Source organism: Pristiophorus japonicus, chromosome 7 (assembly GCF_044704955.1).
Source record: "Pristiophorus japonicus isolate sPriJap1 chromosome 7, sPriJap1.hap1, whole genome shotgun sequence".
Lineage (NCBI taxonomy): Eukaryota > Metazoa > Chordata > Chondrichthyes > Pristiophoridae > Pristiophorus > Pristiophorus japonicus.
The window spans coordinates 247481116-247505250 of record NC_091983.1 but is presented as its reverse complement, the minus strand read 5'-3'; the positions used below and the strand labels follow the sequence as shown (position 1 = coordinate 247505250).

Genomic DNA, 24135 nt, shown 5'->3' with positions numbered 1-24135 from the left:
GGGAGTGTGTCCCTCAGTGTGTGGATTGATACGGGGGGGGGAGTGTGTCCCTCAGTGTGTGGATTGATACGGGGGGGGAGTGTGTCCCTCAGTGTGTGGATTGATACGGGGGGGGAGTGTGTCCCTCTGTGTGGATTGATACGAAGGGGAGTGTGTCCCTCAGTGTGTGGATTTATACGGGGGGAGTGTGTCCCTCAGTGTGTGGATTGATACGGCGGGGAGTGTGTCCCTCAGTGTGTGGATTGATACGGGGGGGGAGTGTGTCCCTCAGTGTGTGGATTGATACGGGGGGGGCGGGGGGGGAGTGTGTCCCTCAGTGTGTGGATTTATACGGGGGGAGTGTGTCCCTCAGTGTGTGGATTGATACGGGGGGGGAGTGTGTCCCTCAGTGTGTGGATTGATACGGGGGGCGAGTATGTCCCTCAGTGTGTGGATTGATACGGGGGGGGGGGGGGGGGGAGTGTGTCCCTCAGTGTGTGGATTGATACGGGGGGGGGCGGGGGGCAGAGGGAGTGTGTCCCTCAGTGTGTGGATTGATACGGGGGTGGGGAGTGTGTCCCTCAGTGTGTGGATTGATACGGGGGGGGGGGGAGTGTGTCCCTCAGTGTGTGGATTGATACGGGGGGGGGGGAGTGTGTCCCTCAGTGTGTGGATTGATACGGGGGGGGAGTGTGTCCCTCTGTGTGGATTGATACGGGGGGAAGTGTGTCCCTCAGTGTGTGGATTGATACGGGGGGGAGTGTGTCCCTCAGTATGTGGATTGATACGGGGGGGGAGTGTGTCCCTCAGTGTGTGGATTGATACGGGGGGAGTGTGTCCCTCAGCGTGTGGATTGATACGGGGGGGAGTGTGTCCCTCAGTGTGTGGATTGATACGGGGGTGGAGTGTGTCCCTCAGTGTGTGGATTGATACGGGGGGAGTGTGTCCCTCAGTGTGTGGATTGATACGGGGGGGAGTGTGTCCCTCAGTGTGTGGATTGATACGGGGGGGAGTGTGTCCCTCAGTGTGTGGATTGATACGGGGGGGAGTGTGTCCCTCAGTGTGTGGATTGATACGGGGGGGGAGTGTGTCCCTCTGTGTGGATTGATACGGGGGGAAGTGTGTCCCTCAGTGTGTGGATTGATACGGGGGGGAGTGTGTCCCTCAGTGTGTGGATTGATACGGGGGGGGAGTGTGTCCCTCAGTGTGTGGATTGATACGGGGGGAGTGTGTCCCTCAGCGTGTGGATTGATACGGGGGGGAGTGTGTCCCTCAGTGTGTGGATTGATACGGGGGTGGAGTGTGTCCCTCAGTGTGTGGATTGATACGGGGGGAGTGTGTCCCTCAGTGTGTGGATTGATACGGGGGGGAGTGTGTCCCTCAGTGTGTGGATTGATACGGGGGGGAGTGTGTCCCTCAGTGTGTGGATTGATACGGGGGGGAGTGTGTCCCTCAGTGTGTGGATTGATACGGGGGGGAGTGTGTCCCTCAGCGTGTGGATTGATACGGGGGGAGTGTGTCCCTCAGTGTGTGGATTGATACGGGGGGAGTGTGTCCCTCTGTGTGTGGATTGATACGGGGGGGGGGAGTGTGTCCCTCTGTGTGTGGATTGATACGGGGGGGGGGGAGTGTGTCCCTCAGTGTGGATTGATACGGGGGGAGTGTGTCCCTCAGTGTGTGGATTGATACGGGGGGGGGGGAGTGTGTCCCTCAGTGTGTGGATTGATACGGGGGGAGTGTGTCCCTCAGTGTGGATTGATACGGGGGGAGTGTGTCCCTCAGTGTGTGGATTGATACGGGGGGCGAGTATGTCCCTCAGTGTGTGGATTGATACGGAGGGTGGGAGTATGTCCCTCAGTGTGTGGATTGATACGGGGGGGGAGTGTGTCCCTCAGTGTGTGGATTGATACGGGGGGCGAGTATGTCCCTCAGTGTGTGGATTGATACGGAGGGTGGGAGTATGTCCCTCAGTGTGTGGATTGATACGGAGGGGGGGGGAGTGTGTCCCTCAGTGTGTGGATTGATACGGGTGTGGATTGATACGGGGGGGGAGTGTGTCCCTCAGTGTGTGGATTGATACGGAGGGGGGGAGTGTGTCCCTCAGTGTGTGGATTGATACGGGTGTGGATTGATACGGGGGGGGAGTGTGTCCCTCAGTGTGTGGATTGATACGGAGGGGGGGAGTGTGTCCCTCAGTGTGTATATTGATACGGGGGGGGGGGGGGGAAGTGTGTCCCTCTGTGTGGATTGATACGGGTGTGGATTGATACGGGGGGGAGTGTGTCCCTCAGTGTGTGGATTGATACGGAGGGGGGGAGTGTGTCCCTCAGTGTGTATATTGATACGGGGGGGGGGGGGGAAGTGTGTCCCTCTGTGTGGATTGATACGGGTGTGGATTGATACGGGGGGGAGTGTGTCCCTCAGTGTGTGGATTGATACGGGGGCGGGGGAGTGTGTCCCTCAGTGTGTATATTGATACGGGGGGGGGGGGGAAGTGTGTCCCTCAGTGTGTGGATTGATACGGAGGGGGGGAGTGTGTCCCTCAGTGTGTATATTGATACGGGGGGGGGGGGGGGGGGGGGGAAGTGTGTCCCTCAGTGTGTGGATTGATACGGGTGTGGATTGATACGGGGGGGGAGTGTGTCCCTCAGTGTGTGGATTGATACGGGGGCGGGGGAGTGTGTCCCTCAGTGTGTGGATTGATACGGGGGGGGGGAGTATGTCCCTCAGTGTGTGGATTGATACGGGGGGGGAGTGTGTCCCTCAGTGTGTGGATTGATACGGGGGTGGGGAGTATGTCCCTCAGTGTGGATTGATACGGGGGCGGAGTGTGTCCCTCAGTGTGTGGATTGATACGGGGGTGGGGAGTGTGTCCCTCAGTGTGTGGATTGATACGGAGGGGGGAAGTGTGTCCCTCAGTGTGTGGATTGATACGGGGGTGGGGAGTGTGTCACTCAGTGTGTGGATTGATACGGGGGCGGGGGAGTGTGTCCCTCAGTGTGTGGATTGATACGGGGGTGGGGAGTATGTCCCTCAGTGTGGATTGATACGGGGGCGGAGTGTGTCCCTCAGTGTGTGGATTGATACGGGGGTGGGGAGTGTGTCCCTCAGTGTGTGGATTGATACGGAGGGGGGAAGTGTGTCCCTCAGTGTGTGGATTGATACGGGGGTGGAGTGTGTCCCTCAGTGTGTGGATTGATACGGGGGGGAGTGTGTCCCTCAGTGTGTGGATTGATACGGGGGGGAGTGTGTCCCTCAGTGTGAGGGTTGATACGGGGGGGAGTATGTCCCTCAGTGTGTGGATTGATACGGGGGGGAGTATGTCCCTCAGTGTGTGGATTGATACGGGGGGGGGTGTGTCCCTCAGTGTGTGGATTGATACGGGGGGGAGTGTGTCCCTCAGTGTGTGGATTGATACGGGGGGGGAGTGTGTCCCTCAGCGTGTGGATTGATACGGCGGGGAGTGTGTCCCTCAGTGTGAGGGTTGATACGGCGGGGAGTGTGTCCCTCAGTGTGAGGGTTGATACGGGGGGGAGTGTGTCCCTCAGTGTGAGGGTTGATACGGCGGGGAGTGTGTCCCTCAGTGTGAGGGTTGATACGGGGGGGAGTGTGTCCCTCAGTGTGTGGATTGATACGGGGGGGAGTGTGTCCCTCAGTGTGTGGATTGATACGGGGGGGGAGTGTGTCCCTCAGTGTGTGGATTGATACGGGGGGGGAGTGTGTCCCTCAGTGTGTGGATTGATACGGCGGGGAGTGTGTCCCTCAGTGTGTGGATTGATACGGGGGGGGAGTGTGTCCCTCAGTGTGAGGGTTGATACGGGGCGAGTATGTCCCTCAGTGTGAGGGTTGATACGGGGGGAGTATGTCCCTCAGTGTGAGGGTTGATACGGGGGGAGTATGTCCCTCAGTGTGAGGGTTGATACGGGGGAAGTGTGTCCCTCAGTGTGAGGGTTGATACGGGGGGAGTATGTCCCTCAGTGTGAGGGTTGATACGGGGGGAGTATGTCCCTCAGTGTGAGGGTTGATACGGGGGAGTGTGTCCCTCAGTGTGAGGGTTGATACGGGGGGAGTATGTGAGGGTTAATACTGGGGGAGTATGTCCCTCAGTGTGAGGGTTGATACGGGGTGAGTGTGTCCCTCAGTGTGAGGGTTGATACGGGGGGAGTGTGTCCCTCAGTGTGAGGGTTGATACGGGGGATGGGGGGAGTGTGTCCCTCAGTGTGAGGGTTGATACGGGGGGAGTGTGTCCCTCAGTGTGAGGGTTAATACGGGGGGAGTGTGTCCCTCAGTGTGAGGGTTGATACGGGGGGAGTGTGTCCCTCAGTGTGAGGGTTGATACGGGGGGAGTGTGTCCCTCAGTGTGAGGGTTGATACGGGGGGAGTATGTCCCTCAGTGTGAGGGTTGAAACGGGGGGAGTATGTCCCTCAGTGTGAGGGTTGATACGGGGGGAGTATGTCCCTCAGTGTGAGGGTTGATACGGGGGGAGTATGTCCCTCAGTGTGAGGGTTGATACGGGGGGAGTGTGTCCCTCAGTGTGAGGGTTGATACGGGGGAAAGGCTGCTTGCTGGGCTTGGCAGTGAACTGTTAATGGTTGATGTGAGAGGAGGTTGAGTAATGTATCCTTGCCCATGTGACAGCAGTTGTGCGATGGCTAATCACTGATTGTATGTTGGGGATGGGCAATAAATGCTGGCCTTGCCAGCGACGCCCACATCCTGTGAACAAATAAATAAAGACATGTGTGCGGCAGGGGGCTGGTGTGTGGGAGTTGTTAAGTCGCCAATGAAATGGAAGGCTTTCTGTGGAAGTTACCCTGCTGTCTAATGCATGTCGCTCTATATTGACAGATCCCACTCCAAAGGAAACTTTCCGTCAGGTCCCAAGTTCTTCCTCACCATCTACGGCTGCATTGGCGTGGCAAACAGTGTATTCACCGCAGCTCGATCTTTTCTCTTTGCCTTTGGAGCAATTCGTGCCGCAGTGATTATTCACAACAAACTTTTACTTCGGGTGATAAAGGTCAGTGGCATTTCCTTCTGTCCTTGGGTTCTAGACCTGTCAAAGTTTTCTAAATACATATGAATATGTTTGTATATCTTTAAACTTTTCACTTCACCATACATGAGTGGGGCCGACAATGGTCCCAGGGTTGAATCCTACTCCAGTCACTTCCTGATCTGCGAGTAATTGAGTGCAGGGTCTTTAATGTCCCCAGCAGCTGGGAGATCCAACGCAGGCATTCTCCTGGCTGGGCACTCTCTGGCTTACCCTGCTGGCTCATTCCACAGGCCATATGCTGACCCTTTCTGCTGCAGGCATCAGGGTAGATGGAAGAACAGAACAGAAGGCAATAAAATAGAAATAATGAAATGAGAAATAGGCCAGAATGCCCCATAAGAAGAAAATGTAAAATCAATGCACAAGTGGGGTGCATGGGGCAGTGCAGTGAATCATAAAAACATAAGAAATAGGAGCAGGAGTAGGCCAGTTGGACCCTCGAGCCTGCTCTGCCATTCAGTAAGATCATGGCTGATCTGATCTTAGCCTCAATTCCATTTTCCTGCCCTCTCCCCATAACCCTTGACTCCCTTATCATTCAAAAATCTGTCTATCTCCACCCTAAATATATTCAATGACCCAGTCTCCACAGCTCTCGGGTAGAGAATTCCAAAGATTCACAACCCTCTGAGAGAAGAAATTCCTCATTTCCATTTTAAATGGGCGGCCCCTTATTCTGAAATGATGCCCCCTAGTTCTAGATTCCCCATGAATGGAAACATCCTCTCTGCATCTACCCAGTCGAGCCCGCTGAGTATCTTATATGTTTCAATAAGATCACCTCTCAGTTTTCTAAACTCCAATGAGTATAGGCCCAACCTGCTCAACCTTTCTTCACAAGGCAACCCCTTCACGTCCCTCCTTAAATAAGAAAACTAAAACTATACGCATCACTAGGCTGATTCCGGGGATGAGGGGGTTGACTTATGAGGAAAGGTTGAGTAGGTTGGGCCTCTACTCATTGGAATTCAGAAGAATGAGAGGTGATCTTATCGAAACATATAGGATTATGAGGGAGTTTGATAAGGTGGATGCAGACAGGATGTTTCCACTGATGGGGGAGATGAGAACTAGAGGGCATGATCTTAGAATAAGGGGCCGCCCATTTAAAACAGAGATGAGAGAAATTTCTTCTCTGAGGATAGTAAATCTGTGGAATTCGCTGCCTCAGAGAGCTTTGGAAGCCGGGACATTGAATAAATTTAAGACAGAAATAGACAGTTTCTTAAACGAGAAGGGGATAAGGGGTTATGGAGAACGGGCGGGGAAGTGGAGCTGAGTCCATAATCAGATCAGCCATGACCTTATTGAATGGCGGAGCAGGCTCGAGGGGCCGTATGGCCTATTCCTGTTCCTATTTCTTATGTTCTTATGTTCTTATACTCTAGGTGTGGTCTCACCAATACTCTGTACAGTTATAGCAGGACTTCTCTGCTTTTATACTCCATTCCCCTTACAATAAAGGCCAACATTCTCTTTGCCTTCCCAATTATATGTTGTATCTTCCTGCTAACATAGAAACATAGAAAATAGGTGCAGGAGTAGGCCATTCGGCCCGTCGAGCCTGCACCGCCATTCAATAAGATCATGGCTGATCATTCACCTCAGTACCCCTTTCCTGCTTTCTCTCCATCTGGGAACTCAACATTCAGGGGTATTCAACATTTAGGAAGGATAGGCAGAGAGGAAAAGGAGGCGTGGTGGCATTGCTGGTTAAAGAGGCAATTAATGCAATAGTAAGGAAGGACATTAGCTTGGATGATGTGAAATCTGTATGGGTGGAGCTGCGGAATACCAAAGGGCAGAAAACGCTAGTGGGACTTGTGTACAGACCACCAAACAGTCGTAGTGAGGTTGGGGACAGCATCAAACAAGAAATAAGGGATGTGTGCAATAAAGGTACAGCAGTTATCATGGATGACTTTAATCTACATATAGATTGGGCTAACCAAACTGGTAGCAATGCGGTGGAGGAGGATTTCCTGGAGTGTATTCGGGATGGTTTTCTAGACCAATATGTCGAGGAGACAACTAGAGAGCTGGCCATCCTAGACTGGGTGATGTGTAATGAGAAGGGACTAATTAGCAATCTTGTTGTGTGAGGCCCCTTGGGGAAGAGTGACCATAATATGGTAGAATTCTTTATTAAGCTGGAGAGTGACAGAGTTAATTCGGAAACTAAGGTCCTGAACTTAAGGAAAGGTAACTTCGACGGTATGAGGCGTGAATTGGCGAGAATAGACTGGCAAAGGATACTTAAAGGGTTGATGGTGGATAGGCAATGGCAAACATTTAAAGATCACATGGATGAACTTCAGCAATTGTACATCCCTGTCTGGGAAGGTGGCTCAACCATGGCTAACAAGGGAAATTAAGGATAGTGTTAAATCCAAGGAAGAGGCATATAAATTGGCGAGAAAAAGCAGCAAACCTGAGGACTGGTTTAGAATTCGGCAGAGGAGGACTAAGGATTTAATTAAGAGGGGGAAAATAGAGTACGAGAGGAAGCTTGCAGGGAACATAAAAACTGACTGCAAAAGCTTCTATAAATATGTGAAGAGAAAAAGATTAGTGAAGACAAACGTAGGTCCCTTGCAGTCGAATTCAGGTCAATTTTTAATGGGGAACAAAGAAATGGCAGACCAATTGAACAAATACTTTGGTTCTGTCTTCATGAGGGAAGACACAAATAACCTTCCGAATGTACTAGGGGACAGTGGGTCTAGTGACAAGGAGGAACTGAAGGATATCCTTATTAGGTGGGAAATTGTGTTAGGGAAATTGATGGGATTGAAGGCCGATAAATCCCTGGGGTCTGATAATCTGCATCCCAGCGTAATTAAGGAAGTGGCCCTAGAAATAGTGGATGCATTGGTGATCATTTTCCAACAGTCTATCGACTCTGGATCAGTTCCTATGGACTGAAGGGTGGCTAATGTGACACCACTTTTTAAAAAAGGAGGGAGAGAGAAAATAGGTAATTATAGACCGGTTAGCCTGACATCAGTCGTGGGGAAAATGTTGGAATCAATCATTAAGGATGAAATAGCAACGCATTTGGAAAGCAGTGACAGGATCGGTCCAAGTCAGCATGGATTTATGAAAGGGAAATCATGCTTGACGAATCTTTTGGAATTTTATGAGGATGTAACTAGCAGAGTGGACAAGGGAGAACCAGTGGATGTGGTGTATTTGGACTTTCAAAAAGCTTTTGACAACGTCCCGCACAAGAGATTGGTGTGGAAAATCAAAGCGCATGGTATTGGGGGTAATGTACTGACGTGGATAGAGAACTGGTTGGCAGACAGGAAGCAGAGAGTCGGGATAAACGGGTCCTTTTCAGAATGGCAGGCAGTGACTAGTGGAGTGCCGCAGGGCTCAGTGCTGGGACCCCAGCTCTTTACAATATACATTAACGATTTAGATGAAGGAATTGAGTGTAATATCTCCAAGTTTGCGGATGACACTAAACTGGGTGAGCTGCGAGGAGGACGCCAAGAGGCTGCAGGGTGACTTGAACAGGTTAGGTGAGTGGAAAAATACATGGCAGATGCAGTATAATGTGGATAAATGTGAGGTTATCCATTTTGGGGGCAAAAACACGAAGGCAGAATATTATCTGAATGGTGGCAGATTAGGAAAATGGGAGGTGCAACGAGACATGGGTGTCATGGTTCATCAGTCATTGAAAATGGGCATGCAGGTACAGCAGGCGGTGAAGAAGGCAAATGGTATGTTGACCTTCATGGGTACGGAATCTGAGTATAGGAGCAGGGAGGTCTTACTGCAGTTGTGCAGGGCCTTAGTGAGGCCTCACCTGGAATATTGTGTTCAGTTTTGGTCTCCTAATCCGAGGAAGGACGTTCTTGCTATTGAGGGAGTGCAGCAAAGGTTCACCAGACTGATTCCAGGGATGGCTGGACTGTCCTATGAGGAGAGACTGGATCAATTGGGCCTTTATTCACTGGAATTTAGAAGGATGAGAGGGGATCTCATAGAAACGTATAAGCTTCTGACTGGACTGGACAGGTTTGATGCAGGAAGAATGGTCCCGATGTTGGGGAAGTCCAGAACCAGGGGTCACAGTCTAAGGATAAGGGGTAGGCCATTTAGGACTGAGATGAGGAGAAACTTCTTCACTCAGAGTTGTTAACCTGTGGAATTCCCTACCGCAGAGAGTTGTTGATGCCAGTTCATTGGATATATTCAAGAGGGAGTTAGATATGGCCCTTACGGCTAAAGGGATCAAGGGGTATGGAGAGAAAGCAGGAAAGGGATACTGAAGGAGTGATCAGCCATGATCTTATTGAATGGCGGTGCAGGCTCGAAGGGCCGAATGGCCTACTCCTGCACCTATTTTCTATGTTTTCCATACCCTTTGATCCCTTTAGACATATGGGCCATATCTAACTCCCTCTTGAATATATCTACCGAACTAGCATCAACAACTCTCTGCGGTAAAGAATTCCACAGGTTCACCACTCTCTGGGTGAAGAAGTTCCTTCTCATCTCGGTTCTAAATGGCCTACCCCTTATCCTTAGACTATATCCCCTGGTTCTGGACTTCCCCAACATCGGGAACATTCTTCCTGCATCTAACCTGCCCAGTCCCGTCAGAATCTTATATGTTTCTATGAGATCCCCTCTCATCCTTCTAAACTCCAGTGTATAATACAGGTGCAGTCGATCCAGTCTCTCCTCATATGTCAGTCCTGCCATCCCGGGAATCAGTCTGGTGAACTTTCGCTGCACTCCCTCAATAGCAAGAACGTCCTTCCTCAGATTAGGAGACCAAAACTGAACGCAATATTCCAGGTGAGGCCTCACCAAGGCCCTGTACAACTGCAGTAAGAGCTCCCTGCTCCTATACTCAAATCCCCTCGCTATGAAGGCCAACATACCATTTGCCGCCTTCACCACCTGCTGTACCTACATGCCACCTTTCAATGACTGATGAACCATGACACCCAGGTCTCGTTGCACCTCCCCTTTTCCTAATCTGACGCCGTTCAGATAATATTCTGCTTTCATGTTTTTGCCGCCAAAGTGGATAACCTCACATTTATCCACATTATACTGCATCTGCCATGCATTTGCCCACTCACCTAACTTGTCCAAGTCACCCTGCAGCCTCTTTATCCTCCTCACAACTCACGCCGCCACCCAACTTAGTGTCATCTGCAAACTTGGAGATATCACACTCAATTCCTTCATCTAAATCGTTGATGTATGTTGTAAAGAGCTGGGGTCCCAGCACTGAGCCCTGCGGCACTCCACTAGTCACTGCCTGCCATTCTGAAAAGGACCCGTTTATCCCAACTCTCTGCTTCCTGTCTGCCAACCAATTCTCTATCCACGTCAGTACATTACCCCCAATACCATGTGCTTTAATTTTGCACACCAATCTCTTGTGTGGGACCTTGTCAAAAGCCTTTTGAAAGTCCAAATACACCACATCCACTCGTTCTCCCGTTACATCCTCAAAAAATTCTACAAGATTTGTCAAGTATAATTTCCTTTTCATAAATCCATGCTGACTTGGACCGATCCTGTCACTGCTTTCCAAATGCGCTGCGTTTTCATCTTTAATAATTGATTCCAACATTTTCCCCACTACTGATGTCAGGCTAACCGGCCTATAATTACCTGTTTTCTCTCTCCCTACTTTTTAAAAAAGTGGTGTTACATTAGCTACCCTCCACTCCATAGGCACTGATCCAGAGTCAATAGACTGTTGGAAAATGATCACCAATGCATCCACTATTTCTAGGGCCATTTCCTTAAGTACTCTGGGATGCAGAATATCAGGCCCTGGGGATTTATCGGTCTTCAATCCCATCAATTTTCCTAGCACACTTTCCTGACTATTAAGGATTTCCTTCAGTGCCTCCTTCTCGCTGGACCCTTGGTCTCCTAGTATTTCCGGAAGGTTATTTGTGACTTCCTTCATGAAGACAGAACCAAAGTATTCAATTGGTCTGCCGTTTCTTTGTTCCCCATTATAAATTCACCTGATTCTGACTGCAAGGGACTTACGTTTGTCTTCACTAATCTTTTTCTCTTCATGTAACTTTTTGTGTATCATGCACAAGGACTCCCAGATCCCTCTGTACTGCAGCATTTTGTAATCTCTCCCCATTTAAGTCATCATTTGCTTTTTTATTTTTCCTACTAAAGTGGATAACCTCACATTTCCCCACATTATGCTCCATCTGCCTAATTTTTGCCCACTCACTTAGCCTGTCTATATCCCTTTACAGATTCTTTGCGTCCTCCTCAGAACTTTTTTGTATCATCAGCAAACTTGGCTACATTATACTCGGATCCTTCATCCAAGTCGTTAATATAGATTGTAAATAGTTGAGGCCCCAACACTGATCCCTGTGGCACCCCACTAATTACAGTTTGCCAAACTAAAAATGACCCATTTATCCCGACTTTTTGTTTTCTGTTAGTTAGGCAATCCTCTATCATGGTAATCATAGAATCATAGAAATTTACAGCACGGAAGGAGGCCATTTCGATCCATTTGTCCGCGCCGGCCGACCAAGAGCTATCCAGCCTGATCGCACTTTCTAGCTCTTGGTCCGTAGCCCTGTAGGTTGCAGCTCTTTAAGTACACATCAAGTATTTTTTAAATATGGTGAGGGTTGCTGTCCCAGCACCCTTTCAGGCAGTGAGTTCCAGACCCCTACCACCCTCTGGGTGAAGACATTTCCCCTCATATCTATTCTTAATCACCCCCCCAATTACTTTAAATCTATGTCCCCTGGTTGTTGACCCCTCTGCCAAGAGAAACAGGTCCTTCCTATCCACTCTATCCAGGCCCCTCATAATTTTATACACCTCAATCAGATCTCCCCTCCGCCTCCTCTGTTCCAAAGAAAACAGACCCAGCATCTCCAATCTTTCCTCATAGCCACAGTTCTCCAGTCCAGGCAACATTCTTGTAAATCTCCTCTGCACCCTTTCCAATGCAATGTAATGTGACCAGAACGGCACGCAATACTCCAGCTGCGGCCTAACCAGTGTTTTAAACAGTTGAAGCATAACCTCCTTGCTCTTGTATTCCATGCCTCGACTAATAAAGGCAAGTATTACATATGTCATCTTAACCATATTATCTCCCTGGCCAGCTACCTTCAGGGATCTGTGGACCTGCACTCCAAGGTCTCATTGTTCCTCTACACGTTTCAGTGTCCTACCATTTAACGTGTATTCCTTTGCTTTGTTAGACCTCCCCAAATGCATTACCTCACACTTATCCGGATTGAATTCCATTTGCCACTGTTCTGCCCACCTGACCAGTTCATTGATATCTTCCTGCGATCCGTAGCTTTCTTCTTCATTTTCAACCACACAACCTATTTTTAATGTCATCTGCAAACTTCTTATCATACCCCTAACATTTTCAAGTCCAAGCTATTGAAATATACCACAAAAGGCACTGGACCCAGCACTGAGCCCTGCGGAACCCCACTGGGTACAGCCTTCCAGTCACAAAAACACCATCAACCATTACCCTTTGCTTCCTGCCTCTGAGCTAATTTTGGATCCAACTTGCCACTTTGCCCTGGATCCCATGGGCTTTTACTTTCGTGACCAGTCTGCAATGTGGGACCTTATCGAAAAGCTTTGCTAAAATCCACATGCACTACATCATACACACTGTCCTCATCGACTCTCCTGGTTACCTCCTCAAAAAATTCAATCAAGTTAGTTAGATACGACCTTCCCATAACAAATTCATGCTGACTGTCCTTGATTAATCCATGTCTTTCCAAATCAAAATTTATCCTGTCTCTCAGGATTTTTTCCAATAATTTCCCCACCACTGAGGTTCGGCTGACTGGCCTGTAATTACTCGGTGTATCCCTTTCTCCCTTTTGTACAACATTTGCAGTTCTTCAGTCCTCTGGCACCACACCTGTCGCTAGAGAGGACTGGAAAATGATGGTCAGAGCCTCTGCCATTTCCTCTTTTGCTTCTTTTAATGGGATACATTCCATCCGGGCCTGGTTTTATCCACTTTCAAAGCTGCTAAGCACCTTAATACTTCCTCTTTCGCTGTGTATTTCGTCTAATATTTCACTCTCCTCCTCCCTCATTGCAAAGTCTGCATAGCCCCTCTCTTTTGTGAAAATTATTCATGAAGAATCATACCCACATGTTCTGCCTCCACGCACAGATTTCCTTTATGGTCTCTAATGGGCCCCACTCTTTCTCTAGTTATCCTCTTGCTCTTAATGTATTTATAAAACACCTTTTGTTTTCCCTGATTTTACTTGCCAACATTCTTTCATGCTCTCTCTTTGCTTTCCTGATATCTTTTTTAATTGCACCCCTGCACTTCTTATACACCTCTAGAGTTTCTGCCGTATTGAGCTCTCGGTATCATTCTTAAGCTTCCTTTTTTTGCTTTATCTCACCCTGTATGTCCCTTGACATCCAGGGGGCTCTAGATTAGTTAGTCCCACCCTTTTTCTTTAAGGGAACATATCTGCTCTGTACCCTCAGGATCTCCTCCTTGAATGCCTCTCACTGCTCGAACACTGATTTACCATCAAATAGCCGTTTCCAGTCCACTTTGGCAAAGTCCCATCTCAGCTCAGCAAAATTGGTTTTACCCCAATTGAGAACTTTTTTTCCTGGTCCACCTTTGTCCTTTTCCATAACTACCCGAAATCTAAGATCATCATCATATAGGCAGTCCCTCAAAACGAGGATGACTTGCTTCCACACCCCCAAAAATAGGATGAGTTCACAGGTGTTTCAAATGAAGAACCCGAACTACATCCTGAAGGGTGGAAGATGCCTGTGTGGGATTTTTTTTAACGTGTGGTGGCCGTTGCACACCAGACACCACATGGGCTTGACAGAGCTAGGTCTTGGTCCAGTGGCAAGGATTACCCAAGACAACTGGAGACCTGCCCTGCTGCACGGACCTAGTGCGCACACATATCGCAGTGTGGGCTGGCCTGTGCTGTCCCTGGGTCCCTGGCCCTGAACTCCCGCCTCCCCTGCGCCCCCATCACATCCCTCCACAGTCTGTCGCCGCTTCTGCTGTATCCGCCCACGCTCCAATCACTGACTTGGCCTTTGCTGATGTCACTTTTCGCTGCTGTCGCCCTCCTGCACCAGCTCGCACTGTACCTTGTAGTGGCATGCCTCCACGCTGCTCCCTGGGCCGCACGCCACTCCTTTTATGGCCCCGACCTGCCGCTGATGGTTTCTCACAGGTCGGGGCCTCCACGCTGCTCCCTAAATCTAACAGGATTATGATCACTAGCACCAAAATGTTCTCCCACTGATACCTCTTCCACCTACCCAGCTTAATTCCCCAAAACAAAGTCCAGAACTGCCCCCTCCCTTGTTGGGCTTGTTACATACTGGCTACAGAAGTTCTCCTGAATGTATTTTAGGAATTCCGCTCCCTCTGTACCATTCGCACTACTTTTTTTTACCAGTTAATATTAGGGTCGTTGAAATCCCTCACTATTACAGCTCTATAGTTTTTGCACTTTGTAGCAATTTGTTGTTCTATCTCCCTCTGACTGGGGGTCTATAGTACACTCCCAGCAGTGTGATCACCCCTTTTCTGTTCTTCAATTCAACCCATATGGCCTTGTTTGATGACCCCTTTAACATATCCCTTCTCACAGCTGTAATTGTTTCTTTAATCAATACTGTGACCCCCTCCCCCCCCTCTCTATCCCGTCTGAAAACCCTGTAACCAGGAATGAGCTGCCATACCTGTCCACCTTTCAGCCATGTCTCAGTAATGGCGATAATATCGTACTGCCAAGTGTCTATCTGTGCTCTCAGCTCATCTGCCTTATTCCCTATACTCCTTGCATTGACGTATGTACCATTTAGTGGTGCCAAACTCCCTTGTTGTCTATTTTCCAGCACTTGTTTCCTCTGTCTTCCAAATTCACTTTCTACTTTCTGCTAATATATTACGCCCAACCCTGTGAGCTCTTATCTTGTGTAGTAACCTTTTATGTGGCACCTTATCGAATGCCTTCTGGAAATCCAAATCCACTGGTTCCCCCTTATCCACCCTGCTCATTACATCCTCAAAGAACGGCAGCAAATTTGTTAAACATGATTTCTCTTTCATAAAATCATGCTGGCTCTGCTCAACTGTATTATGATTTTCGAAAGGTCCTGTGACTATCTCCTTAATAATGGACTCCAGCATTTTCCCAATGACACATGTTAGGCTAACTGGTCTATAGTTTCCCGCTTTCTGTCTCCCATTTTTTTAATTCATAGGCAATCCCTCGGAATCGAGGAAGACTTGCTTCCACGCTCAAATAGGGGCGTTACATTTGAGGTTTTCCAATCTGCTGGAACCTCTCCAGAATCCAGGAAATTTTGGTAGATTACAACCAATGCATCCACTATCTCTGCAGCCACTTCTCTTAAGACCCTAGGATGCAGGCCATTGGGTTCAGGGGACTGTCCACCTTTAGTCCCATTAGTTTGCCTTGTACTTTTTCTCTCGTGACAGGGATTATTTTAAGTTTCCCCCTCCCATTAGACCATTGAATTGCAGGTTCAAATTCTGTAAGGTGCGGAGTCATTTAAACTGTGCTGCAGCGGTGATATATAGAGGGGAAAAGCCTGTTTCTGATTGCTGTCTAGTAACGCCCTTCTAGAAAACACACTACACGTGTAGATGGGAGCAGTTTGGGAGTTGACGGTGATGCACTCCATGATAGAATAGTTTACCCAATTCAGTGTCAGGCATCAGGGAATGATATTGGAGGGAGAAAATGACAGTCTTCATTGTATTTCATTTTATTTTTAGGCAACAACGACGTTCTTTGACATGACTCCCATTGGACGCATTGTGAACCGCTTCTCGTCCGATCTCTACAGTGTGGACGACACACTTCCCTTCATCCTCAATATATTTCTGGCGAGCTTCTACGGTCTGCTGGGGACGGTGCTGATGATTAGCTACAGTCTGCCGTGGATCATGCTGGTTCTGATGCCATTGGCTATCCTCTACTACTACATGCAGCGCTACTATCGCTTCACCTCCAGGGAGCTCAAGCGCTTCACCGCCATCACGCTCTCACCAATCTATACACAGTTCTCCGAGACACTCTCTGGCCTCACCACCATCAGGGCGTTGCGAGCAGTTCCCAGGTGAGCTGTTTGTGTAACAATGAGACAATGTGGCAGAATTTTCCAAAGTAGACCCGAGAAAGCCTACGCTCACAAGTGATATTTCCCAAAAAGTGTCATTATTCTTACTCTCTAGAAATCCAAATCATTTTCTTTCCCACCCAGCCTGAACATTTTTAAACTTTTGATCAATGAATTTTGGATTAATAATGTCGCAAATTCACTTTCAGAATCCGACACTTCCAGGTCAGGTGCAAGATGGGTTAGGTATAGAATATAACTCCCTCTACACTGCCTTATCAAACATTCCCAGGACAGGTACAGGGGGTTAGATACAGAGTAAAGCTCCCTCTACACTGTCCCATCAAACACTCCCAGGGCAGGTACAGCACGGGTTAGATACAGAGTAAAGCTCCCTCTACACTGTCCCATCAAACACTCCCAGGGCAGGTACAGCACGGGTTAGATACAGAGTAAAGCTCCCTCTACACTGTCCCATCAAACACTCCCAGGGCAGGTACAGGGGGTTAGATACAGAGTAAAGCTCCCGCTACACTGTCCCATCAAACACTCCCAGGGCAGGTACAGGGGGTTAGATACAGAGTAAAGCTCCCTCTACACTGTCCCATCAAACACTCCCAGGACAGGTACAGCACGAGTTAGATACAGAGTAAAGCTCCCTCTACACTGTCCCATCAAACACTCCCAGAGCAGGTATAGCACAGGTTACATAGAGTAAAGCTCCCTCTACACTGTCCCATCAAACACTCCCAGGGCAGGTAGAGCACGGATACAAAAGAAAAATACTGCGGATGCTGGAATCTGGAATAAAAACAGAAAATGCTGGAAATCTCAGCGGGTCAGGCAGCATCTGTGGTGAGGAAGCAGAGTTAATGTTTTGGGTCGATGACCCTTCGTCCGAGCTGGAATGTTCGAAAAGAACAGATTCTTAAAAGCGCTGAAAGGGGAGAGGAAGAAAGAACAAAAGGGAAGATCTGTGATCGGTTGGAAGGCAGGAGAGATTAGAGACACAAAAGGGGTATTGGCCCAAATTCAAATGGTAATGCCAGGAGTTAGAAAAACATGAGTTAAGATGGGGTGTGAATGGTGGGATAATGACCAGCTGCCATTAGAGACAAGGAGAAAAAAAGAAAGAAACAGGCTCTGAGGGGGCGGGCGAGGGTTGGGGAAGGGAGTTAAAGATTGGCAGTGGTTACGCTCTGAAATTGTTGAACTCGATGTTGAGTCCAGAAGGCTGTAAAGTGCCTAAACGAATGATGAGGTGCTGTTCCGAGCTTGCGTTGAGCTTCATTGGAACAGTGTAGCAGACCGAGGTCGGAGTGGGAGTGGAGTGGAGAATTAAAATGACAGGCGACTGGAAGCTCGGGGTCACACTTACGGACTGAACGGAGGTGTTCCGCAAAGCGGTCACTCAATCTACGCTTGGTCTCCCCAATGTAGAGGAGACCACATCGTGAACAGTGAATACAGTATACTAAATTGCAAGAAGTAGAAGTAAATCGCTGTTTCACCTGGAAGGAGTATTTGGGGCCCTGGATAGTGGGAAGAGAGGAGGTAAAAGGGCAGGTGTTGCATCTCCTGTGCTTGCACGGGAAAGTGCCGTGAGAAGGGGAGGGGGTGCTGGGGGCGACTGCGGAATGGATCAGGGTGTCACGGAGGAAGCGGTCCCTTCGGAATGCTGGGAGGGGAAGATGTGATTGGTGGTGGGATCACACTGGAGGTGGCGGAAATGGCGGAGCATGATCCGTTGAATGTGGAGGCTGGTGGGGTGAAAGGTGAGAATAAGGGGAACCCTGTCGTGGTTCTGAGAGGGAGGGGAAGGGGTTAGAGCAGAGGTGCAGGAAATAGAACAGACATGGTCGAGGGCCATGTTGACCACGGCGGAGGGGAATCTTCAGTTGAGGAAAAAGGAAGACATATCAGAGGCACTAGTGTGAAAGGTGGCGTCATCAGAGCAGATGCGATGGAGACAGAGAAACTGGGAGAATGGAATGGAGTCCTTTCAGGATGTGGGGTGGGAGGAAGTGTAGTGCAGGTAGCTGTGGGAGTCAGTGGGCTTATAGTGGACACTGGTAGAAAGCCTATCCCCAGGGATGGAGAAGGAGAAGTCGAGGAAGGGGAGGGAAGAGTTGACGATGGACCACGTGAGGATGAGGGATGGGTGGAAATTGGATGCAAAGTGAAATTTTCAAATTCAGGGGGAGAGCAGGAAACGGCACCGATACAGTCATCAATGTACCGGAAAAAGAGGTGAGGGACTGGAACAAAGAATGTTCCACATATCCCATGAAAAGGCAGGCATAGCTCGGACCCATGCGGGTTCCCCTAGCAACACCTTTAATTTGGAGAAAGTGAGTGGAGTTAAAGTAGAAGTTGTTCAATGTGAACAAGTTCAGCCAGGCGGAGGAGGTGGTAGTGGATGGGGACTGGTTGGGCTTCTGCTCGAGGAAGAAGCAGAGCGTCCTCAGGCCATCCTGGTGGGGGATGGGAGTGTAGAGGGATTGGACGTCCATGGTGAAAAGGAGACGGTTGGGGCCGGGAAACTGGACACTGTTAAAGTGACGGAGAGTGGCGGGGGAGTCGCAAATGTAGGTGGGAAGAGAGTGGACAAGGGGAGAAAAAATAGAGTCGAGATAGGAGGAAATCTGTGGGGCAAGAACAGGCTGAAACGATGGGTCTACCGGGGCAGTCCTGTTTGTGGATCTTGGGAAGGAGGTAGAACTGGGCTGTGCGGGGTTGGGGAGCTATGAGGTTGGTGGCTGTGGAGGGAAGCTCTCCAGAGGAGATGTCAGTGACAGTCTGGGAAATGATGGCTTGATGTTCAGTCGTGGGGTCATAGTCCAGGGGGAGGTAGGAGGAGGTGTCAGAGAGATGGGACCCAGCATTTCCTGCCCAGAAATTGGTATATGTTGAGCTTGTTTTACGCCCAAATTCTACCCCAGTGTGTCCAAATAACTATTGCTGAATGGGCCCATGCCAAGTGCCAGGATAATGGATCAGGCCCACCACGTAAATTGCGTTTAACCACCCTGGTCTCCACTGTCCCATCAAACCATCCCCAGGGCAGGCTTTATATTCCTGAAGGCCTCTTTCAATATTTAACTCATCACTCCAATATTGTTGACGGGTTGCTAGCAGTATGACTTGACTCATTTTAATCTAGTTTCTTCCTTTATAACGTGTCGAATCAGTTGGTTTGGTCTTTGCTAATTGTGCTTTTGGTGCGTTCAGGTTTGAGGAGGAGAATAGTCGTCGCCTTGAGCTGAACCAGCGCTGTTTTTATGCTGCTAATACTGCTGTTTCGTGGCTCGATATCAGGCTACAGATGATTGGTGTTACCGTGGTAACCTCCATTTCTGTTATTGCTGTCATTGAGCACAGCCTGAAGCGTGGGAATCCTGGTGAGTTGGAATGTTTTACGCCCTCAACTCTTAATAACTTTTATTTATATAGCGCCTTTAACGGAGTAAAACGTCCCAAAGCACTTCACAACAATTTTACAACATGTTAGCTATTGACCAGTGAGGGACAGAGAGAAAAAGCGTGAGAAGGAAGTGTAAAATCAGGTTAAAGGCTCGGGCCGGCTGCAGCAGTCAAAATACAACAACATTCAAATTACATTGTAAATAATACAATAAGGAGTGTACAACAGTAAAATCAGTATAATAGATTAATTCTAATTAAACAAAATTAAATAATATATACCATACATTATCAATTAAGTTAAAATTAGACAATCAGCAACCGAGCAAATTAAATCAGTTATTAGCTGTCTTTAAGATTCATTCCCTGTCCAGTGATTCAATTAATCTCGAAGAACCAATCACTGCCCTACATCCTTGTGATGTCATAATTTTATTAGTTTTTATTTCACATTTTGTCCTCTTGATCGGACCGATAATATCTCGGAGCAACACAATAATTAACCCTCGAGCTTGGCCTGCTCCTGTTCCTATGTCCCACACACCACTCCCTCCCCTGAGCCAGAACACCACTGTCTGACTGTATCCCACACACCACTCGCTCCCCTGAGCCAGAACACCACTGTCTGACTGTATCCCACACACCACTCCCTCCCCTGAGCCAGAACACCACTGTCTGACTGTATCCCACACACCACTCCCTCCCCTGAGCCAGAACACCACTGTCTGACTGTATCCCACACACCACTCCCTCCCCTGAGCCAGAACACTACTGTCTGACTGTATCCCAAACACCACTCCCTCCCCTGAGCCAGAACACCACTGTCTGACTGTATCCCACACACCACTCCCTCCCCTGAGCCAGAACACCACTGTCTGACTGTATCCCACACACCACTCCCTCCCCTGAGCCAGAACACCACTGTCTGACTGTATCCCAAACACCACTCCCTCCCCTGAGCCAGAACACTACTGTCTGACTGTATCCCAAACACCACTCCCTCCCCTGAGCCAGAACACCACTGTCTGACTGTATCCCACACACCACTCCCTCCCCTGAGCCAGAACACCACTGTCTGACTGTATCCCACACACCACTCCCTCCCCTGAGCCAGAACACCACTGTCTGACTGTATCCCACACACCACTCCCTCCCCTGAGCCAGAACACCACTGTCTGACTGTGTCCCACACACCACTCCCTCCCCTGAGCCAGAACACCACTGTCTGACTGTATCCCACACACCACTCCCTCCCCTGAGCCAGAACACTACTGTCTGACTGTATCCCACACACCACTCCCTTCCCTGAGCCAGAACACCACTGTCTGACTGTATCCCACACACCACTCCCTCTCCTGAGCCAGAACACCACTGTCTGACTGTATCCCACACACGACTCCCTCCCCTGAGCCAGAACACCACTGTCTGACTGTATCCCACACACCACTCCCTCCCCTGAGCCAGGACACTACTGTCTGACTGTATCCCACACTCCACTCCCTCCCCTGAGCCAGAACACCACTATCTGACTGTATCCCACACACGACTCCCTCCCCTGAGCCAGAACACCACTGTCTGACAGTATCCCACAAACCACTCCCTCCCCTGAGCCAGGACACTACTGTCTGACTGTATCCCACACACCACTCGCTCCCCTGAGCCAGAACACCACTGTCTGACTGTATCCCGCACACCACTCCCTCCCCTGAGCTACAACAATGCTGTCTGACTGTATCCCACACACCACTCCCTCCCCTGAGCCAGAACACCACTGTCTGACTGTATCCCAAATACCACTCCCTCCCCTGAGCCAGAACACTACTGTCTGACTGTATCCCACACACCACTCCCTCCCCTGAGCCAGAACACCACTGTCTGACTGTGTCCCACACACCACTCCCTCACCTGAGCCAGAACACCACTGTCTGACTGTATCCCACACACCACTCCCTCCCCTGAGCCAGAACACCACTGTCTGACTGTATCCCACACACCACTCCCTCCCCTGAGCCAGAATACCACTGTCTGACTGTATCCCACACACCACTCCCTCCCCTGAGCCAGAACACCACTGTCTGACTGTATTCCACACACCACTCCCTCTCCTGAGCCAGAACACCATTGTCTGACTGTATCCCACACACCACTCCCTCTGCTAAGCCAGAACATAACTGTCTGTCTGTATCTCAAACACCACTCCCTCCCCGAGCCAGAAAACCACTGTCTGACTGTGAAGAAAGACTTGGATTTATATAGCAACTTTCACGACCACTGGGCATCTCAAAGTGCCGTACAGCAAATTAAGTACTTTTGGAGTGTAGTCGCTGTTGTAAACCAGCGGAAGAAGTTCTCTCTGTCTACCCTATCGGTTCCTTTCAAAATTCAAAAAACCTCAATAAAATCACCCCTTAACCTTCTATATTCCAGTATATACACGGCTAGTTTATCTGTCCTCAAAAAAACTTGCCAAAATAGTTAAGAAGTAAGGGTCTAGCGAGAATGAGGAACTGAAAGAAATTATAACAGGTATTACTAAAAACAAAATGGTCCTGGAGAAATGAATGGGACTGAAAGCCGATAAATCCCCCGGACCTGACTGCCTACAGCCTAGGGTTTTGAAAGAGGTGGCTATTGAGATAGTGGATGCATTGGTAGTCTTCTTCCAAAATTCCATAGATTCTGGACTGGTTCCCACAGATTGGAAGGTAGCAAATGTAACCACTATTTAAGAAAGTAGGGAGAGAGAAAACGGGGAACTACACACTAGTTAGCCTGACATCAGTCGTAGGGTATTTGATAGAATCTATTATTAAGGACGTAGTAAAAGGGCACTTAGAAAATAATAATATGATTGGGTAGAGTCAACACAGATTAATGAAAGGCAAATCATGTTAGACACATCTGTTTTTTGAGGTTGGAACCAGCAGAATAGATAAGGGGGAACCAGTGGATGTGGTGTATTTGGATTTTCAGAAGGCATTCGATAAGGTGCCACACAAGAGGTTATTAAACAAAATGAGGTCTCATGGGATTGGGGGTAATATGAATGGATTGACGATTGGTTAACGGACAGAAAACAGAGTAGGAATAAACGGGTCATTTTGGGGTTGGCAGACTGTAACTAGTGGGGTACCACAAGGATAGTGCTTGGGCCTCAGCTATTCACAATCTATATCAATGATTTGGATGAGGGGACTAAGTGTAATATATCCAAGTTTGGTGATGATACAAAGCTAGGCGGGAATGTAAGTTGAGGAAGATGCAAGGGGATATAGACAGGCTAAGTGAGTGGGCAAGAACATGGCAAATGAGAAATGTGAAGTTATCCACTTTGGTAGAACAAATAGAAAAGCAGAGTATTTTTTAAATGGTGAGAGATTGGGAAATGTTGGGTGTTCAGAGGGACCTGGGTGTCCTTGTACACGAATCACTGAAAGTTAACATGCAGGTACAGCAAGCAATTAATAAAGCAAATGGTATGTTGGCCTTTTTTTAACAAGAGGATTTGAGTACAAAGTTAAGGGGTTAGACTTTCCACTTTCAGGCTAAGGCCGAAAAAATGGGCCTTGTTCCAGCGATGCGGGACCTATTGCCCGTGCTGATCGGCAGCTCAAGGCCCATTTCTTTTTGTGATTTTCCACTCGGCCTTAGCCCAGCGATGTCAAATGGGCGATGTCATTTCTCGGCGATCTCCTGATCGCCCAAAGAAAACATAAGTGAATGGGGGAAAAAAAAGCTTCCCTAGCAACGCATTACTGCGTATGTGCAGGTTGATTTTCTTTTTCAGGTTGATGCTTCTTCCCGTGTTTTAAGAGGTCAAAGGTCTTCACACATGCTCAGAAGCTCTGGGTAGGTCTGGGGGGGAGAGAGAGAGAGAGAGAGGAGAAAGGAAGCAGGTCAGAAAGTCTTATCCAAATTACAGACAAATTTAAAGAATGGAGGGAGGTGCAGGAAAGAGAAGGGCCAAACCCTTCAGCGAAGAGGCAAATGAGGCCCTCGTAAATGCTGTCAGCTCCAGGTGGGAGGATGTGACACGGGGTGGGCAGGGGAAACCTCCACCCCGTGCATATCGCAGGAATTGGTCCAAAATAGCCGACGTCGTCACATCGGCCTCCAATGAAACGCGCACACCAGACCAGTGCTGCAAACAGTGGAACAGCCTACTGGCAGCTGCGAGAGTAGTTGAAATTTATATTTATGTATTATTTAATGATCTAAATAGTAACTAGAATCTGCAATGTTATTGGGTTACATTTAAAAATAACTAAATTTTACCCAACCCAGCATAAAGTTAAATGTTCACTTCTTATCATTACTTAACTGTTTCCTTGTCATTCTTTCTGAAATGGTCATTTGTTCTGTAAAATGTTCATTTCTTCTTCTTGTAATGTTTTGGGGGTTTTGAGGGAAGGGTGGGGTTGGTGCAGGGGGGTGGGGGGTTGGAGGGAGGGTGTTGTTCATTAGTTCTTTGTTAATAAAAAAAATTCTACAACTTTTGAACCTTCTCTCTCAC

At 48.7% G+C, this 24135-nt stretch overlaps 1 protein-coding gene across 2 annotated transcripts in view; it reads left to right on the top strand.

The window, feature by feature from the left end:
* The window catches only part of abcc10 (ATP-binding cassette, sub-family C (CFTR/MRP), member 10), a 136531-nt gene that overhangs the window by 59261 nt on the left and 53135 nt on the right, over positions 1-24135 (top strand). For both annotated transcript variants that reach the window (XM_070885877.1, XM_070885876.1), the window contains exons 10-12: positions 4829-5000; positions 15856-16199; positions 19431-19600. In XM_070885877.1, the coding sequence (XP_070741978.1) occupies positions 4829-5000; positions 15856-16199; positions 19431-19600 (686 nt within the window). The remainder of the gene's footprint in view (positions 1-4828; positions 5001-15855; positions 16200-19430; positions 19601-24135) is intronic.